At 42.8% G+C, this 22,300-nt stretch overlaps 1 protein-coding gene across 2 annotated transcripts in view; it reads right to left on the bottom strand.

Annotated features, from left to right (window-relative positions):
* Window positions 1-13,857: 13,857 nt before the first annotated feature.
* Window positions 13,858-22,300, bottom strand: part of LINGO2 (leucine rich repeat and Ig domain containing 2) — a 333,518-nt gene continuing 325,075 nt past the window's right edge. For both annotated transcript variants that reach the window (XM_040541525.1, XM_040541526.1), the window contains one exon: window positions 13,858-21,305. In XM_040541525.1, coding sequence (XP_040397459.1) covers window positions 19,449-21,305 — 1,857 coding nt within the window. In that variant the 3' untranslated portion in view covers window positions 13,858-19,448. The remainder of the gene's footprint in view (window positions 21,306-22,300) is intronic.

The raw sequence follows: 22,300 nt of genomic DNA, 5'->3' as shown, positions 1-22,300 counted from the left end.
TTGGGGATCTCTACAAAGAGCAGATGCCAAGAAGTCATCTTGCTCCCACACTGAGAACTTGGTGGCCACCATCTCTCGTGTGCAGAGTGGGCAGTGTTGTTTCTGCCTGGCCCATCGCATCAGGCATCCAAAGCAGAATTTGTGCTGCCATGGTAGGACGATGGGCAGGTCATCCTGAGTGTCACAGAATCACAGAATCGTGGCAGATGGGACAGGTCGAGCACGATGTCTTGGCCATGACCAGCGTGCAGTGCAGTGGTGTGGGGAGAGCTGAGGGTGAGGAGCTGCTCCCCTTCACTGGAGCTGCCGCTAGCAAAGGGTGTTGTGTGCTGGAAGAGAGAGAGTGGCCGCTGTCATTTGCTAGCACGACAAAGGGCAGAAAAATGCCCCAGCCCCTCATCAGAAACCCCCTTGGCCCCACATCTGAGCTGTCCTGTGCCCCACGCAGGCTGCCCCAGGGCCCATGTCCCCACACAGCTCACCTGCGCTGCTGCAAGCGCGCCCCATGGGGCCCCAGCTGCCTGAGCCATGCAGGGCTGGGGAAACATGGGCAATGACTGTGGGGATGGGCGCTGAGAACAGCTGCCAGCAGCCCTGTTTCATGACCCAGCTCCCATCCAAATCCTTCTTGACCTTCCATTTTTTGCTGGGGTGCACAGAGTCCTGCGGCCAGTATCAACATGGCAGTGAGGTGGCCCTGTGCCAGCCAGCCCCAGGGTCTGTGCCTCACAGGGGCGATGAGAGCAGCATTTGGCAAGAGGATATAGACCATGCTCATTTTGCCTGAGATCTCCCATGTCTGCAAGGACCCCTACCGTAACAGTGGAGGTGGGAGGGACGTGGCAGTGGGCTTCTCATGTGTGCCCTTTTGAATGTGGGAATGTGGAGAGAAAGATGCTTCCCCTCCTGCCTGTTCTGCCTTCAGCATCTGCTGTGCTGTGCGTCTGAGGCTGCAGCACAATTTCCTGTGAGAGAAGATGTCACCAAGGTGGCCCTGGGGCTCCTGAGGGGCATGGCCCTCTTCCCCATCAGGCGGTCCCACTGGGACTGAGACACAACGGGGCAGGGGAAGGCAGTGGCAAAAAGGGTGGACAAGTGTAAGTGTCAGTGTCAGCTGTGTAATGAGTAAGAGGGAGACTTTGTTGTTGACTGTAGATGTTGGTTTATCTCTTTTTCCCTGAATTAATAAGGAGTTTCAGCCTTAGTGCCACTGTGGTGGCAGCCCTCTGCAGGGCTGGGGAGAGTCCTGGGGGCTGCTGGCCCTCTGCTTTGGGGTGCGGTGGGGCCCCCTGAGAAGGAGTGGTCCCTGTACTGGCTGGGAGTGGGGGGGCTGTGGCTGCAGCCCTGGCCAGAGGGACCTGCCATCTCCTGCCACAGCTCCTCATACGGCTCCTCCTGCTCTGTGGGGACAGGGACATTGGGGATCTCCACGAAGTACAGCTTCAGATGTGCTGGGGAACTCATCAAGATAGTGTCCTGAAGGGCTGCTGGAGGCACCCAGTCTGTCTGTAAGGCTGTCCTCCTGCTCCCTGGCAGCACGGCCCAGCAGCCTGTGGGCCTCTCCACTGCAGCTGGGCACAATCACCTGAATGAGTCAGTGCATGAAGGTCTTGGTGTGGTCCTGTGGGCTGGGCTCCCGCAGGACTGATCTTTTCCTCCTCTGCTGGCAGCCACCACTGGCTATGTGGGGGACATGAAGAAATATGCCAAGAAGTCATCTTGCTCCCACACTGAGAACTTGATGGCCTTGATCGGCCCCATGCAGAGTGGGCAGTGTTGCATCTGCCTGGTCCATCACATCAGGCATCCAAAGCAGAATTCGTGCAGCCATGGTAGGATGATGGGCAGGCCATCCTGAGTGTCACAGAATCATAGAATCATGGCAGATGGGACAGGTTCAATGCGACATCGTGGCCATGACCAGTGTGCAGTGGTGTGGGGAGAGCTGAGGATGGGGTACTGCTCCCCTTCACTGGAGCTGCCGCTGGCAAAGGGTGTTATGTGCTGGAAGAGAGAGAGTGGCCACTGTCATTTACTGGCACAACAAAGTGCAGAAAAATGCCCCGGCCCCTCAGCAGGAGCCCCCCCAGCCCCACATCTGAGCTGTCTCATGCCCTCCGTGGGCTGCCCTGGGGCATGTGTCCCCACACAGCTCACCTGCGCTGCTGCGAGCGCGTCCCGCGGGGCCCCAGCTGCCTGAGCCGGCAGGGGGGAAGCACAGGCAATGACTGGGGACGGGCATTGAGAACAGCTGCCGGCGGCCCCACAGCACGGCTCCACCAAATCCTCGCTCAATTCTCCAAGCGTCACACACACACTCAGCAGGAGTCCAGGCATGAACCAGGCTGGGTTGGGCTCTGCTGGTGTCCCAGGATAAGAAATGAAGGCTGCATGGTTTTGCTCCATCACTTGGTGTCCTCGCCATAGGCCATCCACCTGCTCAGGTGCCCATGGCAGTAGACTGCAGCTGAGACAATGGCTGACTGGGGTCTGGTGCCCCCCACCTGGTCTCCACAAACAGGCCAGTGCTTCTGTGGTGATGAGTGGTATCTGGGAAGAGGGTGGAACCCAGACTTCAACATCTCAAATCTTCATATTATCTTATGAGCAGGTAGGTTCAAGTTAGGTTTGCCATCACACATGTTGATGTCCTCCCTGTGGTCTCACAGGTAAAACCATAGGGTGCCGTGTGGCGTGTGCCCACAGTACCCTTTCTCTTGAGAACAGAAATGCTGACTCCTCGTAGCTGAGATGCTGGTTCGTGTAAGTGAGGAGGAAAACAAACTCTATTCACGCTGTTGAACCTGTTCGGACAGTTTCTGCACACGGGATGGAGGCCTGAAGAGAGACAGAGAGATTTTCTTTGTATTGCCAGAGTTTTCCTGGCCAATCCATTCACCATTGGTGCCTCTGTGCCTGTCCCATTCATTAATGTCAAGATGCTGGCTTAGGACAATGGAGTGCTCTGTACAAACTTTCACTGCATGGCCCCTGTGCACCAGACTTCATCTGGGTCTTTGGATGCCTGGTTATTGTCCAGGTTGCTATAAATCACCTCCCTCATGGCTGATTTCCTCGCATACTAGATACCTGCCTCCATATTGGTCCACTTGCTTAAGTAATTTACAGTCTCTTACTTGAAAGGATACCTTTCATTTAAGCTGGACAGGAGTCACCTCCAGAGGCTGAGGACTTTTGCCCCAATTCCAAACACTTTGTCAATGTCCATTTCCTATAAAGGGATCCCAGCTGCTGGGCTTTCTTGCCCTCCATTCCTGACTACTGGCCTCATTATCCCAGCACTGGAGTAACCAGGTGACAATATGCTAGCCTGGATGATGGCTGAAATCATTTCACATATTTCACAGCTGACTCAGGAGTAGTCATCATAGAATTGTAGAATGGTTTGGGTTGGAAGAGACCTCAAATTCCCCCCCTCCCCTGCCATTATGGAGACACCTTCCACTAGATCAGGTTGCCCAAAGCCCCATACAACCTGACCTTAAACACCTCCAGGGATGGGGCATCCACAACTTCTCTCAGCAACCAGTGCCTCACCACCCTCATCATAAAGAATTTCTTCTTAATGCCCAATCAACACCTACCCTCATTTAGTTTAAAATTGTTACCCCTTGTCTTATCACCACACCCCCTGACAAAGAGTCTCTCCCCAGCTTTTCTGTAGGCCCACTTTAGGTATTGGAAAACCTCTATAAGGTCTCCCCAGAGCCTTCTCTTCTCCAGGCTGAACAATGCCAACTCCCTCAGCTTGTCTTCACGGGAGAGGTTTTTCAGCCCTCTGATCATCCTTGTGACCTTTCTCTGGGCCCATTCTTACAGGTCCATGTCTCCCCTATGCTAGGGGCCCCAGATCTGGCTGCAGCACTCCAGGTGGGGTCTCAAGAGAGCAGAGTAGAGGGGGAGAATCATCTCCCTCGACCTGTTGGCCATGCTGCTTTTGATGCAGCCCTATGATGCATCCAGGCTATGACTGGATCATACCGATCAGGTAGTTTCTGACTTATTTATGATTTCTCTCTTTTCCCCCTCCTGTTCTTTTGTTTGCTCTGCTACAGAGCAGTGTGCCTCTTACAATTCTTCCTCCTGCTTGCTCTTAGGAGGAGCTTGTTCTTCCCTTGTTAAATGGCCTGACTTCCACTTCCATTGATGACTATTTTTGACTATAAGGGTTACTGAAGGTTGCCTCTCTGGTTTAGCCATAGTGTCTGTTGTTTTGTCATCAGATCCAGAGACCTTTTCTTCCCCTTGAGGGTGCTGAATAGTGTTGAACAGGGCTCACTCAGCAGGTGTGGGCCAGGCCAGAGCACATTGTGGTGATTTGTGTCTCTTTGGAATTGCCACGGTATGCTTTTTTTCAAACATTTATCAGTACTTCAGGATTCTGCACGTGTTTAGGGGTGAAGTCCCAAAGTAGTCGAGATACCTACTGTTCTGTGTGCCTATCCATATTCTCCCATGTGTCCTGCCATCTGTCCTGCCATGGGGCGTGTTCCTGAGTAGTATTTTTAGATAGTCATTTCACCTTAGGAAAAGCTGGAAGCCCATTCTGGAGACATAGCAGTAGGATTACATTGATTAACCAAGTATGTTCAAAATACTCAGGAGCTATTGTAGCTAGCCTTCAGGAAGAGAAGGGAAAGGTACCATTCCTTATTTCCTCCACCAGTTGGCTCTCAGGGGAGAAAAGGGAGAAGGTATAATTGTTAATAGTCTCTGAGAGATAGTTTCCAGAGTGCAAGGATGATAGCAATGAAGGGCCCAAATACCAGATTAAGCTCAAGGGCAGTGCTTTACAGAACAGCAAACTGAAAAAGACAAACACAGCCTTTAAGATCTCAAATCCAATATGCAGCAGAAGAGGGAACATGACGTGGATCACATAAAACAACGTTGAGAGCAAATCAGTCAACATTATGACCAGCAACTGTTAAACAAATATTGTAAGTTTCATCTAACACATTCTGGTCAAATCTGTTGTTATTCCAATCCTTCAGGCCCAATGCTGGGTACCAAAAAAGGTCTGTTGTGGTTAGCTGATGGACAGTTTAGGTCAGCTGCCCTAGCTGTGTCCCCTCCACAACTCTTGCTTAACCCCAGCATATTAGCCTTAGGGGTGGAGGGGAGCTGGAGAGACAGCCTTGATGTTGTGCTAGCACTGCTCAGCAGTAGCCAAAGCATTGGTGTGATAGCAGTGCTCTTCCACCTACAAGTGAAAAGTGCAGCTGTGTATTGGCTGCTGTGGGGAAAGTTAACTGCAGCCCAGCCAGACCCAGTACACGGTCATTCACACTAACTGATGAGGAGATTTATTCCAGAAAGGTTGTCTGATGGTTGCCCAGGGAGGTGGTGGTGTTATCGTCCCTGGGGGTGTTCAAGGAAAGGTTGGACGTGGTGCTTAGGGACATGGTTTAGTGGGTGACATTGATAGTAGGGCGATGGTTGGACCAGATGATCTTGAAGGACTTTTCTAACCTTAATGACTCTATAATTCTGTGGTTCTGATCGGGGACCCATGTGTAACTGTTGCAATTTTCAACAAATAGTTTTGTGACTGATGGTTGCATGCGACTGCACGTGTGCACCAGCTTACTAGCACATACCTGGGCACTGTATTGGGCATAAATGGGAGAGTTTTGCTAGAGAGTGTTGCTTAAGCAGTGGATTCTGTGGGAAGAGGTCAAGGGCTCTACTGGTGCCAGAAATAGACGGTTCTGGCCATTTCCAGGTAGCTTCAGCAGACCTGCAGCAGGGTGACAGGGAAAGATGTTGCTTTGTCTCTCACTCTCAGTATCTGGTTTAACTAGGAGGTTGAGCCTGTTTTGCTTGTGACAGTCATTCTTAAGTGATCTCCCTGTCATTATCCTGACCCATGAGCTTTTCCACATTAGTTTCGTATTCCAGGTCCTGTTGAGAGTGCAGCTGGTTGGGCATCTGCCACCCAGCAGACGTCAACTCACTGCAGGTGCTTACATTTCAACAGCAGTTAAAAGAACTGTAGTCTGAGGAAAAAACAACCCCCCCCCAAAAAAAAAAAAAAAACACAGAAAAACCAACCAACCAAAAAAAAACCAACCCAACCCAACCCAAACCAAAAAACAACAACAACAACAACAACAAAAACAAACCCAAACAACAACAACAAACAAACAAACAAACAAAACACCAAGAAACAAGCAGAACAATATTTTCATTTTCAAGGCACTGTGAAGAAGAGTATTTCATTTATTTTGTTTGGAAAAAGAAACAAAAGATTTTTAACTGCTTCCTATGTATGTATTTCCTTACTTAGTGTGAATTGCTACAAGTTCATGTGGGCAAGTCAGGGGTAGCCACTGAAAACCCTGTTCAGGTTTTCTGCTTAAGTAGGAAAAGGGTCAAAAATTCTTAACACTTTTACTGACTGTTTTTTTCAACACAAGTAAATCTAGTTGATTTAGTTTCATTCTAAGAAAGAGGGTTGAAGCATGGAGTTACATAATAAATCCTTTTCACGGTGTTCAAAAACACAGTCACAGGATGGGTTGGTTTTCAGGTCCTTCCCACTTTCCCCTGGATGGTGCTTTTCACAGTGCCCACAGTCCTTCATGACTGCTTTTGCATGTCTGGGGAGAAAGACTGAAATCCCTCAGTGGGATACTGTATTCCTGCAGTCATTTCTCTCCAGGTTTAATTTTCCTGTTTCGCTGTGTGATGGTGCTTATTCTGATGCTGACATGCCTGTGCTTACTGGAAGTTTTAAAAAGATTTAACCTGAGGTATTAAAGGCTGTAAAGTTCTCATGAATAAAGACCTCCACATTCCAGGACAAGAGCTACTGCTTAAAAGGTTAGTTACAGGTCTGTCATCTGCACTGCCATCTGGTCAAGGTCTTTCATTGCAGTATCTCCTAAGCTGATCGATATTTCTCCTAGTTGACACTCAGCAACTTGAGCAAAGTGCCAAGGGCCAGGGCATCAGAAGGAAGTTTAGTGCTTCCTCGTGCTTTCTCCTTCCATTGAGAGTAAGACTGGCAGATATCTGCCTCATCTATTTTGAGAAGATTTTTCATCTAGCAAGTCAGCCCTTGCCTTCTTCCAAACAAGTCAAGCTGCATTCTGGACTTATTGGTCAAACACTTGTTGGGTAGTGTAGGGAAGGGGCAGGATGGGAGAAGACAAGGCATGGCATGACAGGAAGTAGCCTAGTTAGGGGCCATTCGACTTATATATGTGGGGAGAGCAACCTTGTTAGAATATTAATGAAAAACATTTTTTCTCTGTAATCAGTATACTCACTGGAACGCTTAGCATATTTCCAAAACTGTAACAGGGGACTGAAAATGGCAGCCTCAAATTGTTGCCTTAAAAACCACAAGTGAAACAGTAATGGATTTTTGTCTTTATTTATTTATTTACTTTTTTATTTTATTTTTAGGAAAGTTTTTTTTTGTGTGTGTGTGTGTGTGCCTCAACAGATGAATGTTGTTTCTGATAAGACAATTGCAACATAGAAATCAATTACAACAATGTGCTTTCCAGCTTTTATTTTTTCATTTAAGTAACTGGCAATTCAGAAGGACACAGACAATAGGGCTGTAGCAGAACAGTGTTACAATTAAAATCAATTTATATGAAAAACAATTACAATAGTTGTTGGAAATCCAGGAAAGGTTGACCTTTTGATCAGAACAGACTGCATTTTAAGAAAGTAGTTGTAATGAAATGATGTGGTTTGTAGCTTTCCTTTTTTGAACAAGGAGAAGGAAAATCCTTACGTTAAGACAGGATCTGGAGGGAACACTTTATCATACTGAGAAAATAATTTTCCCATCAACAAGCATATCTCATCCATTTTTCATACATTTCATTCTCATACTGTGAGTCCATTGGAGCAAAGTGCTTTTTTTTTTTTTTTTTTTTCCTATATGCCTTCTTTCCATTTGCACTGGTTTGAGTTTCTGCTTCAGTATGTTAAGACGTAAAGGACAAGTTAATCTCAAACTTGTGCCTGTTTGCAGTTCTCGAGGATGACGTGCCCATTCAGCAAGTAGTCCCTTCAGCTCTCATTGACTTGAACGCACACCTTCCAGTGTCTTCAGCTGTTGTTGGTCTTGAATGGCAGAATGGATGTATGGTGGTTAAGCTCATTCCCAAGGGCAAGTTTGGTATTTTTAGTTGTCCCAGATAGGCCCATACTTTAAAAATAGTTCCCAGTGACTGCTGAACGTGAAGCAGTAACTGGCCATTAACTATCAAATATGCTCCACTGACATTCATAGCAAATTCTTCTGGCTTTAGTCCTAAAGCAGAAGCCGGGAATGGGGCAGTTCCAAGTGTTTGGATTATGTATAGGCAAACCAAACTTGAGTAAAAGATGAAGTTGAGGTTGGACATGATTCAGCATTGTGGCAAATAAAGCAAACAATGTTAGGTCAAATTCCCTGCGATAAACATTGGCAGTAGAAATTTGAAAAGTAGACACTTGTTACTTTATCTGTTAGAGATCTGGGGAACCTATGGGAACGCTAGGTTTCTTTCAATACGGTTTGATTAGAGAGTACAGAAACTATAGAACCTGTTTTTGGCAGTCTTGTACAAGGACTAAATGGTAATGTTTTTGTACTAGTAGTCTGAGTGCTCAGCACTGGGGTTGATACACTTGACAACCTGATGATGTGTGGTTTGCATTCATTTCAGCATCTCTCATCTATAATCAACGGCAAAAAGATAAATCTTCATAGATTCGTTAGGAGATGAAGCATTTAATGCGTTTATTAAGCATTGCAAAAACACTAATTAAATGAGGCATTAAGAGGTCCTTTCATGCAATATACCATTGAATTGCAAAAAAGGCAAGAATCTAGTTGGTGTGCATCTTTCCTGACAGTTTTCTTTTATATACTTCCACTCCTCTGCAGGAACATCTATTTTACAGCTGTTGGAAATACCGACTACAGGGCAGACTGTTGCTGTCACCACAGTGCCATCATCTTCTGGAACACTTTGGGTAGCAATTGTTTAATCTCTTAAAAAAAAAAAAAAAGAATTTATTTGTCTAATAACAATGCCTATTATCACATACCAATCTATGTTAAAAATTATAATTCCTCATGTACGGATGGCTGAACTGTAATTCCTCAGCTTTATAATCCTGAAGGGAAATGGCAGAATATTCCTTTTGAAAGGTGAATATTGTTACTGTATTGTATTGTATTGTATTGTATTGTATTGTATTGTATTCCCCAAACCGCTAGAGGCCCAGGGGTTTTGACTACAGCTCAGAAATGCTGAGGTCCAGCCTTCTGCTCATGTTACTAGCCAACAGCTGTGACTTCTCCACATTAGGCAGTGCTGATCTGATTTCCTTTATCAAAATGTGACAGCCTGCCAAACTCACTAAAGCCAAGACAATGAGATTCCATAAGGCCTATTAGAATGTAGTCTTTTGTATAAATCAGGGGGCTATATTGTGTCAATAACCCCACTGCATTGTATGCCTCTTCTCTGTAAAAGAAAAGTGTTTTCTGCAGTGCATTAGAACTGACACACCTCACAGATGCACTGCAGGTTGGTAGTTTTTTAAGAGGAAATGTTATTTGGTTTCAGTGATAGCAATACTTTACATAATGGATGTAATCTATTAGTTTTTGTGCATACAGCAAACAGCTCTCGTAGCAAAAGTAATAGATTAAATTTATTATCATTGTCTTCCTCTAATAAAATAAGTGTGCTGTCCATCACTTGTGCTTCTGAGTTATATAAATAGCAAAGTTATTGGAAAGTAGCTCAGAAAAATATAACTTCCACTTTAGGGACTGATGAGGTAAATAAGATCTTCCAGCTGGTGATTATAGTTTAAACTAGCTGAATGTATCCCCTAGGTATTAATTAATAAATCAGCTCCTGCAAACCCACATAATTCTACAGGTACTTACAGAAGGTGCTAAGTACCAATGTCATCTGATTTTTTACACTAGTTTTAATTTCTTTTTCTTTCTGCAGTCCAATCCCGTATTTCACTAACTTATTACTGTATTATTTTTCCCCTTGAATACTAAAGTTGAAACTTAACGTTCAAAGAACAGAGGAAGGATAAGGCTTTCCCTAGGGAATTTCCTGTATCTAGGAAAGAAGGAACTTAGACCAAATTTCCCTGCCTGCTGCCGAGTCTGTGGGCAGTAAGGTCAGGTCCTTTTCAATAACTCCATGTTTCTTAATGCACTAGTTCAGATTTATTTGTGCTTTCCCAGCATGAGTTACCAGCCTTCCAGCCTTCCTTCCCCCCTCCCCACCCCCTTCTCTCTCTCCCCAGTCCCTAGTCCAGAAAGTACAGGAAATGGATAAAGCCCTTTTTATAGCCAGCCATCTACAGATTCGTATGAGAAAGTTTTATGATGCAGAAAATTCACTGGAATTCTCTTCCCCCATGTGTGAATAACTTCATCTTTGTGTATTGAGCTTATTAATTGGTAGATAGCGTGAGCTTATTAATTGGTAGATAGTGTGATGCTCCCATTTCCCCCTGCCCTTTTCAAATACAAAAATTCTAGAGCTAGGCATTTTTTAAAATAAGCTTTGGATGCTCAGATTTATTTATTTAGGGGTTACCTTGGTATCCAATATAGGGCTAATAACTGTGAGATGAATCTTTTATAGTAGATCTGTAAAAGCATAAATATTCTCTGAAATTTATGAAAACAACTGTGCTCTAGAGAATTTTGGATGCTTCTGAAAACCTGAAGACGTGTTTGTGTGTTATGAATTAACTGTAGATACTGTATATATATTTTTTTCTGAAATTAATAGATATAACAGGAGAGCACAAATCTTTCTGTTCAGACCCCAGCTTGAATGGGGCTGATTTCAATGAATTTGTCGCAGATTACCTGATGTGACAGGGTTTTTCTTTACCTGGTTATCATGGAAAAGACTCATGGTTTCTTTACTGTAAGAACTGGAAACTGTGTATTAAACCCTGTGTTATGGGAACAAGTTCCCCCTCTTGAGATAGTATCAGGTAGTCCAAAAGAGTAACCTGAATTGCATTAAGGAAGTGTAAAGCTTAGTGTAGAAGAAGCCTTCCAGGAACCAGTCTGTCCTTTGCAAACTCAGTGTTCTCAATGCAGTAGTAGTGCGATGGTTGTTTTTTCATGTCATATTGAAGACTCTACTGCAGCACACTGCAGACTGTAAATCAGGTGATCAGACTGAAGGAAAATAACATGAAATCAAGCAGATCCTTAACATGATCTAAGTTTCTCTCACAGAAGTTTGACATTTGACATTTGATAGTCTACTGTGGAGGAGGGTGCAGTGATGCAAGTCAGCCAAAACCTTTTGAGGGTGTCAAATGCAAAAGGATACAACAGATTGCAAGAAGTTAAGGAGAGCTCACATTCAGTTTCTGTCTGTCTCTGCTCCCAGCAATCCATCCGGATTTCAGCCTGCATCTTCCTTTTCTGAGGTAGCAAAACCAACTCTGTTTCCCCCTCCTAGTGAACAAGACCCTGGTTTAGAGGATAACGGGTTCAGGATTGATAAACCTTATTTCAGATTATCCCAGAAAACATAAGTAAAATCCTCTGTTGGTGAAAGCAACTAGCTGCGAATGAGAGTAGCATCAGTAGCACAGGCCAGTTATGGCCTGTGTCCTTCGAAGCTGATCTCTGCCATAGATTTGGTGGGTCGTGGCAGGCGTCAGGCTGGGAATAGCTTTCAAACTCAGATTCTATCTTTCACCACTTAATTTCTGTGGTGCAGTTACAGCGAAGTTTGAATACTGGTGTTTTCCTTAGAAAACATGTTTCAGAAGTAGACTTTCAGTATTGGTTGCCTTCATAAAAAAAAAGTGATATACACTTGGTGAAATCTATCTCCAGGGTACTGGGATGTGGCAGGCTTTTTCATTCTGACATTAGGCTGACCAGTATCCCCACCAATTATCTGCACATGCTGTGCGAGGGAGGGTGAAGGAACAGGCTGTCTGATACTTTGCCTGGAGAATAAATCCCAAAGCATGTCTGAATATGACCTGGGATTTTCTCTGTTTCTGAGGGCTCCATGCCATGAGGGAGGAGTGAAAGTCAGCACATGAAAAATACCTAGAGTATTCTCTTCCCGACTATAATGGCTTATATTTTCAGTTCAGGAATGATTGGTTTGAGTGCATTACCTGTTGTGAAGACTTGACACCAAGGATGTTGGGACTGGTGCTGAGAAAACTGCATTTTTCTCAGCTTAGTTTCCTCCCTACCCCTTGAAAAAATGTGACCAGCTGCATTAAGGGAAGCAGTGTAAATTTTCTTCACTTCTCCCAGTAAATGTTGCCACTCCACGGAATTATTTATTTGGGTTTCATTTTGGATAAGTATGATACACGTCATGACATAAGCCCTAAAGTAAATTTTAAAATGACATTCAGGACAACTGTCTTGACAAACATCTTTTTTTTTTTTTTTTTTTTTTTCATTAATATTACCGTATTTTGCTCAAACATGAAGCGGACTTATGGACAAACCCGACTTGTCATGTGCTTCATGAATCATTACAGCAGCGCTAGTTCATTTCCCATCCATATTCATGATCATATATATTAAAATAAATTACAACACATTTTTTCTGGTTAACCTTGTCACCTTTTAAAAACAATATACATTTAATACTTGAAGTAAGAAAAAGAACAAAACAAATATAACTTTTTTTCTTTTTTTTTTTTCCACACACAAACATATACATATGAACTACATGTGCTTGCAAATAGATTTCAGTAACTGTGATGATACTTTAATAGTTATGAACTATGGCATTCCCTCCCCAAAGAATGAGAGACTTGCTATCATATGTACTTGCCCATAAGCCAACTTCCTACTATAAGGCTGTAAGCTCACCAGATCAGTGTTGTCATTTACTACCTATTTATACAGTGCCCATTGTTATGAGGACAAAGTGTCATTTGTTTTTAGGGATCAAAGCGGCATAAATGAATTATTTCAGAAGCAATAACATTTTGTTTTCTGGAAAATCAAAATTATTAAAGTGTACAAATTGACAGCCATCTTCACAGCTGCCTTGACATTTCATCTCATTGTTCTTGGATTATATGTGAGGAGATAGTGCTGTTGACTTGCAAATACCACACATAGAAGTCGGCAGACTTTCTTTTTCTTTTGCCTGTTTTCTTTTGTTCCCAGAATCTGTGTTTTCAAATTCTCCAGCTCAGTTAACAGTGACAAATATTAAAGCAATCCGGAACAGAAGGTATGCCGCAAGGTGAGAAATAATTAAAACATAATTTCTGCTTATTTTCTACTATAGCCCCTTAGTAGAAAGCGAAAAAACACCTATATTCCTATATCAAATTTCTAGTGTAACCAAGGAGTAACAGAATGGGTGTCAAGGGGATTTCTCCTGATTTATACTGCCTCACTAGAGTAGAAAATCTGTTTTTTTTCTTTTGTTCCAACACTTCTGCTTCATGACAATTTTGGTTCCAGTTTGAATAAATAAGAATAATCAAGTTATGAGGTAAAAGTCTGCTCTTTTATACTCTTCTATGAGCTGTTTGAATATGAAGGATAAAGTATCCTTAAATTTAAGTTGAAATAACAATTTTCTTGCCTATGCCAGCTCTTTTCTCATTCCGCTGAGGCTATATGTAAAGAATTCTATTTTCAGCTGGCCTTATATCCAACCACCTGCTTCTAGTGAAAAAAAAGGAAAAAGAAAAAATAAAAAAAAGACTCAGAATCATTCAACCTGCAGATTGCTTTTGGCTTGTATCTATCTCAGTAGCAATAAGAACTTCACAGACGCTTGTTTCTTTTGTTAGAAGGAGGAGGCTTACTTGTGCTTCTTCTTCTTTTTTTTTTTTTTTTTTTTATTTTATTATTTTATTACTGTTTTTGGTTTGAAGAGGGTTTACGATCGTATTTTGAGATCCAAATTCCAAAAACCATGGGAGCATACAGTGAAACTAAACTGAATCCAAAGATCTTCATTTGGGATTACTGTCATTTGCAACTGAGAAGGAAGAAGGGCAGAGCTAGAAAACTGTGGCATGAAGGTGGCATGTATCACTGAACCAGCTAGCTGTGATTTTTCTAAGCTGCCAATGAGAATAGAGTTTATAATTCTCATTACAGGTGATAGGAATAGGGTATCCAAACTGCTCAGCTAACTTGAAAAATCTCCTTCATTGTTCAGTGATTCAACAGCAATCAGGCCTTTTGTCTCTTCCAAAGATGTTCCTTTAACTCCTCCAGGGACAATTAACATTTAAATTACTGTATGAAATAGTTTTTTAGTTCTTCTTTCCTTAGTTCTATACTATGTCTTTTCAGCGCAAAGGGAGGTCACTTGGGACACTGAAACCAGGTCAGAAAGCGTGTATCCAGTGCTAGCCCATACACTGCCTTATGGCAAACCTACAGATCAGCTGCAGCGGACTGCAACTTCGACGTTACTGTGGCTATGCTGGTTCTTGTATTTGAGAAGACCAAAGCTACAGCTGCGGGAGGACGGACAGCTTGTCCATGTATTCCTTTCCCTGCAACTCCATATCGAGCTGCATTGTGAACTGAGAGGATGGGAATGGACAGAGCACAGTCATCATGCTAGTCCCAGGTAAACTGGGATCACTCAGTGGAAAAAGGTAATTACACAACCATGCCAGAATAGGCCTTCCCTTCCTCACTTCTTGCTGTGTGTTTTACAGCTGGGGAAGGAGGTGGAACAGACAGTCTCCTATTTACATGAATGTTTCCCTTTCTGAAGAAAAATGAATAAGGGTTGGCCCTTTCATTGTTGACTAGTGGACTCCTTTTTCACAGGATGATGTAGCAGATATGACAAAAATGACTATCTGACTGCGGTTTCTTAGCTCTCTTTGCTAGAAGCTACTGCTGCTGCCAAGCAGCCAGAAGCTCATTGTTCTACTGGATTTTCAACCAATCTTTCATCTTTCTAAGGGTTAAATGTGGTCTTCTGGCATCCTGCATCTTGAAGTTTTTTTTTTTTTTTTTTTTTTTTTTTTTTTTTTTTATGGAAAAGACCAATGTCTAAAGCAGATGTTTAGGCATGGTGTAGGAAAGCTTGTTTATACATATCTTTGATGTATTTCATTTGCAACATGGCCTACATTCCAAATTTCCTCTATACCACTTTCTTCTTCAATCACAAGAGTTAGATATGACTTTGCATTAAATATGAACGCTGACTTCTTACTGTGTCTCATATACCTCAACTACAATTTGTGGTGCTGAGTGCACAATTTGACTTTCTTACTTTTCTTTATGATATCATTATTACCGTCATAGGTGATGCAATACCATGCTGCAATAAATAAGGAAAATAAACCACCATACCATTCATGTAAATAAAGGAAACATTGAATGGCAGTACGAATGACATCAACTTTGGGATTGTCCTAATTAAAGAGTGTTTACTTAAATAAATGCCTACTGACATCAGGTCATATCAACAGTTCTCCAGGGTCTCAATGTCTCCTGTCTGATTTCTGTTGCGTGTAGAGCTGTTGACCCTGTTGACACTGGCAGTGTGTATGAATGGTGAAGGAGTGGGGAGCAGAAAGCAAAAGCCGCCTCCCCAGTCTGAATCTAATGGAGGTGATATCACAACCTAAGCCTTTCTGAAAAGAATATTCCCAAGTTAACAAGAAAAGAAGAAGGAACAAAGAAAAAAGGGAGAAGCAGCCCCAAATCTATACATATGGCTGAAATGGGGCACTGGTTATTCGTCGTCACCCTTTTATCACTGCAAACTCTTAAGACATTGCTTGCAGTGTCCTCTTTAACTCACTCTGGAAGGATAAGGATCCATTCGTTATGAAAGAGGAAGAGAACGAAGCATCCATCTGTGTAAGTGGACTTCAAAATATATTAGTGGGAACTTACATTACGTTAGCACAAAACTTACAGGAACTGTTGCCAAAGATAACAGTGTACCTGCTTTCTCAAGTGGCTCCGCTGGTTTCAGCCTTCTCTGTTTTCTCCCTTTTTGCAGAACTACTGCTGCTCTGCAGAGGCTTGTTGTGCTGACCAGCAGGAAAGGCCAGGCTTGGCCTTGTGCCAGTGTGAGGGAGCAGCAAGTGTACAAGTCAAAAGGAGAGAAAACCCCTTTGTTCCCTCATGTAACGGCAGGTATGCACTGTCCACCTGCATCTGAGTAAATGACAGGGGAGCCATGTGCGGCAGATGTCTCATCATAGCTGGTTTCTTTTCCTCTGATATGCTCCAACTCCCTTGCAGTAAACTGCAGTTTCCTTGATCTCTAGAACAGATGGAGAAGTGACTGGGAACACATTAGAGGCAGAGTAGGCATGCAGTCAGCTACAGTACCTTTATTCTTAAAAAAACAGCCAGCCAACAAAAAACTGCCCAAATGGTGGTTGTCTAGGTCTGACCCTGGCACTGCACTTCTATTTACCCTGCAGTAAGCATGTGTCCCAGGAATACACATCTGGGGAGCAAGACTGTGGGGAGCAAGATAAAAGCCTGCCTCTGAGTCTTGCTCTCCTTATTTCTGTTAAGAGATGCCATATGCCTTGTCAAGTTCACGGTGAAATAAGTAGGCTGCAAAAAGTAGAACATAGCTAGAGGCAGGGAGCAAACACTGATTCTTAAAAACTGAATACTGACTGAACTCAGGGCAATACACACAATGCTGACAGCTCTGTAAGGTGGTGCTCTGCCAGAGCAAGCAGTAATTTCATCACCAGGACATATTTCACTCAGGTAACTAAGCACATTACTGCTCAGAAATCCTTGCAGTACACTAACAATGTAATCAGTTTTTAGAGCCATTCTAAGGAAAGAGGGGAATTCAGCCATTCATAATTAATCCTAAAAGCACATTTTTGCTAGATTTTTTTTTAGGATTTTTTTTTTTTAATTATTATTTTGACATTTAATATGAAGCAATCTGCTGCAACTGTCTAGAATTTAGAAGAATTTTTGCTTTTAACATTGATTTTAACATTTAACATGAAATGACTGCAGGGATAATAGATTACTAATTGAAAAATAACAATTACAAGGGAAAGGCACATGCAAATGTCTTTAATGGGCAGTTCAGAAACACTTTGTTTTATCCCCATTTGTTTCTTTAACTGCCCACATTAAGGTACAGTAGAGTTTTGGGCTTCAGTGCGGTGGTTATTTTATCAGCAAAAACAATTTCCCTGGTGTTAGTGTTTAGTCAGGGGTTATTCAATCCTGTTAACATTTTACAAACCTTCATAGAACAAAGAGGATTAATCTCAAGCATCTCCATAAATCTCCAGCTGTCTAGTTCAGAACACACACAAAAAAAAAAAGCAACAAAATGAAGCGCAACTTAAAACCAGCTAAAGTGAAGAAAATTCTAACAACCCTTGCATCCTTCTCTATTGGGTGACCTAAAATGGAGCAGTGATGCAACCAAAGATCAGCCACTAAGAACAGAGATTCTCAAAACTGCCTTGGCCCTGGGTCCTACAGCTCTATTAGGGATATACCTGGGGAGCACAGCTGGATTGTACAACTTCTGGCACATTTCCCTTGATAGCAGTGGAAGATTTTTAACCTGCTTAGAAAATCTCTGCCAAAGAATGTGGATAATAGGTTTTAGAAGCACCAGCATCCCATTACAGGCCAGCCTGACTTTGGTTTCAGAGTGCTGAAATTTAACTTTAAGATTGGACACAGGCCCTTAAATCACATTAATCTGAATGTTCTGTCTTACAACATTTTCGTATCCTTTTTGGCTAAACACATACATAGTCATTATTATCCTTACTCCAGTTAATTCTGATTATTTATAAATCGTATTTGTTATCAACCACTTAGCAACAAACCTATGGCTCATAATTGCTAGAAAATTGAGAGGTCGCTGAACAACTCCGTATCTTCCCATTGCTGAGAGTTCCAAATTAAGAACAGTGGAATCTACAATAAAGAATAAAGAATAAAGCTTCAGTTCTGAGCCTTTTGGGGATTTGTTTAGAGGCATAAAACAAAGAAAAAGATTACTTGTACTGAACTAACATTCCACTTTCGTCTTCTCCCCATTAAAAAATCTTTCTAAAACCTGGAAAAACTTGCACCTCTTGTTCTAATATACTGCCCCTGAAAGAAACATAACCACATAGTTATTAAAATGGCATCAGGAATAGCTAAGTAATCTGTTCTTGGAAATTAGCTTTGCGTTTATATGTTATCTACAAATATACAAGATGAGAATGACAGTGGCTAGAGGTTCATTGTATCTGGCAGTATGTTAGCCTTTTTGAGGCTATCATGTTTTAAACATTATTTTAGTATTATAATCCCCATATTATGCATGGACAACCCTAGTTTACTGGCATTGGAGAAGAGTTCTTTCCTAGCAGCAAAGCTTTTGTAAGTTTTAATTCACTCCTGCAAATAGTAAGATGACCATATTTCCCAAGGAGTATGCAGAATGTATTACTTTCTTTCTTTTTGCCCCATACAGATTGACATTTTAACAGTAGCTTTGAAATTAAAAACAAGGCTAACAAAAACAGCTCCCTCTCATCAGGGTAGAACTCAACTCTTCTATGCCAGCAATATCTAGTGGGTTGCCTTCCCTGGGTGCGATCCAGGGCTACATTACAGTAAACTGGTCCAGTGTGATATCACAGATATAAAAAATATTCCATTCTGTATCAAAACTAGGCACATGCCTTATATTTATATGAAGAGAAGATCAACAGAGCTGAGCATTTTTGCTCTCAACTATTCATCTCTGGCCTTCTACATGAGGAGAAAAATATTTTATGTTGTTTCTAATTGGTAACTACAAGAGTCTAATTTGGGTTAGATGGTTGTTAAAAGGAGGGTGACATCACACTTGGGTCAGTATTGGTGGATATCTAAAAGCACAACCTCTCATTTGTATTGCTTTAAAATGTACACAGTATAGATGTATATTAAAAAAAAAACAAACAACAAAAAAAAACAATTTTTGTGGTGTTGAACCAACTAGAAGGTATGATGCAAGGCTCTTTACCAAATGAGATCTATAGATACAAATTTCACTGTAGAGTATGCTTTAGACAAATGTGTCTTTTTCTTTAAGTATGTAAATCCTACACTGTAGGCTTTTTTTTTTTCCTTTTTCTTTTTGTAGTGGTAGAAAATGTTGAACAATTGTCCATGAGCATGAGCCAACGGTTCATTGCTGATATCCCCAGAATGCCAATATTTGCAATGCAAACAGTTAGTACAATTTACCAGTTCTATGAAAGGCCCTGACATATCTGCCTCAAGGTCTGGAGGCTCTGCTGTACAACCACAAATAGTCTTTCCATTTCCATGTAACCTTTTGATACAGTGACAGCTGCATTAAGCTGCTTCTGCCCAGCAATTCCACATGCCAGGCTGGTTTAATTGGTTATAATGCCACAGAAAAAGCACTGCTAGCAGAACACCATCAAATCATTTTCATGTTGAACCTTCGCGGTCCAGCAACCTCCCCTTCAACTACAGCACCATTGTTTTTGCGAGGGACATATTCAAGATCAATGCTGGTTTTGTGTTTGCCTTTCCCTCTACTCCACACAAAAAGAAGTAGGAAACAAAATAAAACCACTCCGAGGAATGTGAAGCAGCCCATAGCTGTGGACACCAATATTGTCTTAAGGTCCAGAGAGAAAGTGTTCGCATTAGTTCCATTGGAACTGGTGTCGTTGGAGTCTGTCATATACATAGGGGTCCTGTTGGCATAAAGGAAACGGTCTGAAGTAAACCCCTTCACCGTAAGGGAGGCCGAATAGGTGTCGTTCCCAGCTGCATTACTTGCAATACAAACATATATCCCAGTGTCCTGGTCTTGAGCAAATCGAATCTCCAGTGTGCCGTCTCCCAGAACAGTGGCTCTTCCATTTGATTTAGTTGTGATCAGCCTCCGACGTGGGGTAACCCATGATATGGTGGGCTGCGGATCCCCGTCAGCATTGCACATCAGCTGCACCGTCTGCCCTTCCTCCACTACCAGGTACTGCAGCTTCTTGTCTTGTATCTTGGGCTTCTTACAGGTGAAGTAAAAGGAGAGAGCTGTGCTGTGAAAGTCCTTGAACGACCTCTCCTTGACACTGTCTGGGCCAGCACACATCGGTGTCTGGCCTCCAAACTGCAAAGTGGGTTGCCTCTGTAGAATCCAAAGGAGACGGCAGTCACAGGCCAGAGGATTGTTGTTAATGCAGAGGATCTCAAGGGCTTTGGGGGAATGAAATACATTCTCTTCTAGGGTTTCTAGCAGGTTTTGGGACACATTAAGCACACGTAAGAATCGGAGCCCTTGGAAAGCATGTGGTTCAATGGTACGTAACTGGGCCCCCACCATGTGGAGCTCCTGCAGGCGTACCAAATCAGAGAGCATGCCTGCTTCAATGGTGCTGATAGGGTTGTAGGAGAGGTTTAGATGCGTCAGGTAAACCAGATGTTTAAAAGCAGAGTAAGGTACTGCAGACAGGTTGGTGTTGGTGATGGAGAGAGAAGTAAGGTTGAGACCATACAGGCTGTTGGCAGGCAGCATGTCGAGGAGGGGCCAGGAGTCTATCTCCAGGTCTTTCAGGCGAAATAATCTTTTGAAGGCATATGCAGGCAAAGCGTTGATGTTGAGCTGTTTCAGATGCAGACTAATGAGGTTGTGGAGGTGGGAAAGAGCTTCTGTTGGTACAGCTGTGAGGTTGCATCTCTCCAGGGTGAGCTGCTCCAGGCTAAGCAGTCCACTGAAGGCCCTGTGTGATATATAGACCAAATCATTGTCCCCAACCTCCAGGGACTTTAGGTTATGTAGATCTTGGAACATGTAGTCCAGCAAAATGACAATCTTGTTTTCACTTATATCAAGTTTTGTTAAGTTTGACAACCCAGTGAACACCCCAAGGGGAACCAGCTTCAGACGGTTTCCTTTCAGCCTCAGGGAGCGCAAGTTGAAGAGATTGTTGAAGGCTCCAGGCTCCACATTGGCGACTATATTGTCGCTGAGGTCAATCTCCTCCAGCAAGGGGTATGACGTGAACTCCTCAGGGTTGACGCTCTTCAGTCGGTTCTTGCTGAGGTCCAAGATTTTGGTCTCAATGGGAATGCCCTCTGGAATGGCCATCAGGCGCCTCCGGTGACAGCTGACGGACTTGTTCTGGGCCGAGCATTCGCAGCGGGCCGGGCAGCCTATGGTGGGGCCCATGAAGACTAGCAGCACAGCCAGACCTAGGAACGGCTGCCAGCAAGATACAGCTGTGTGAAGCATGACTCCACCGATTTGGTCTAACCCTCTGTCACGGGCCTGTAGGGGTGAGGATGGGAAAGGGAACATGTTAAGTCTGCAGCAAAAGGAGAACTCTGACAAATTTTAAGTGCCATTTCAAAGCAGGTACATGTGTTTTTATTTGAAATAAAATAAGAAAGCCTATTGTGAACAGCAACAGCAACAAAAAGCAAATTTTCCTTCCTAAACATTGGGCTTGTCAAAGGACCCGTTTATCTAACATTTTCCAACCAGACATCAGAGGAGACAAAACAGCTTTTCCCACTGAAAACAGTAAAAGATGTTAGGTTTTTTTCTTTTTTTTCTTTTTTTCTTTTTTTCTTCTCACTCTCAGTGGGTCTCCACAAGCCTGCTATAACTAATGCAGAGATAAACACCATGCACTCTGTAAATAGGGCTAATCACACTTACTGATGTGTTTACAGCACCAGGCCTCCATGAGGTGATATAAATCTAGGCTTTTGCCTTTCCTGTTCACATCAGTGTTTTAAGGCAAACCTTAATGATGTATTATCTTCAAGAAAAAGAGTTCCTTGACAATGAAAAGATTCCTTTTAACATTTATTGCATGCAGTTACAAATAGATGGAGCTTGTTCACATACACAGAAACACAATGGCTCAGATGAGAAAGAACCACTGCACCTCTGATTAGAATTTGTATTAAGAACAAATTGATTCTTTGCTTTTACAGCACAGAGAAATTTTACGTGATTTTTAGAACCAAACACCTGAAAAGGATTTATAGAATACGTCTTTGTACTTCCAAGACATGTAAATTAGCTTTGGAAAGAAAAACGAGGTGAGATGAGCTGGTAGCGTTTAAGCAGCACATCATCCAAAGAAGCACAACAGGTTGTTTGGAAGTCACACTTCCAAAGTAAGAGATTTTTTTTATTCCTGCCTTCAGGTTAAAACTGAGGATAGTAGAAGACAAAACAGCCCCTATTAAATTAACTAACCTTCACGAAATGCTATACTTTACAGGTTTAGTCACCAAAGGTAAGAGACTTTT

Source organism: Cygnus olor, chromosome Z (assembly GCF_009769625.2).
Source record: "Cygnus olor isolate bCygOlo1 chromosome Z, bCygOlo1.pri.v2, whole genome shotgun sequence".
Lineage (NCBI taxonomy): Eukaryota > Metazoa > Chordata > Aves > Anseriformes > Anatidae > Cygnus > Cygnus olor.
The sequence above is the reverse complement of the archived record's forward strand: the minus strand, read 5'-3'. Positions and strand labels throughout refer to the sequence as shown.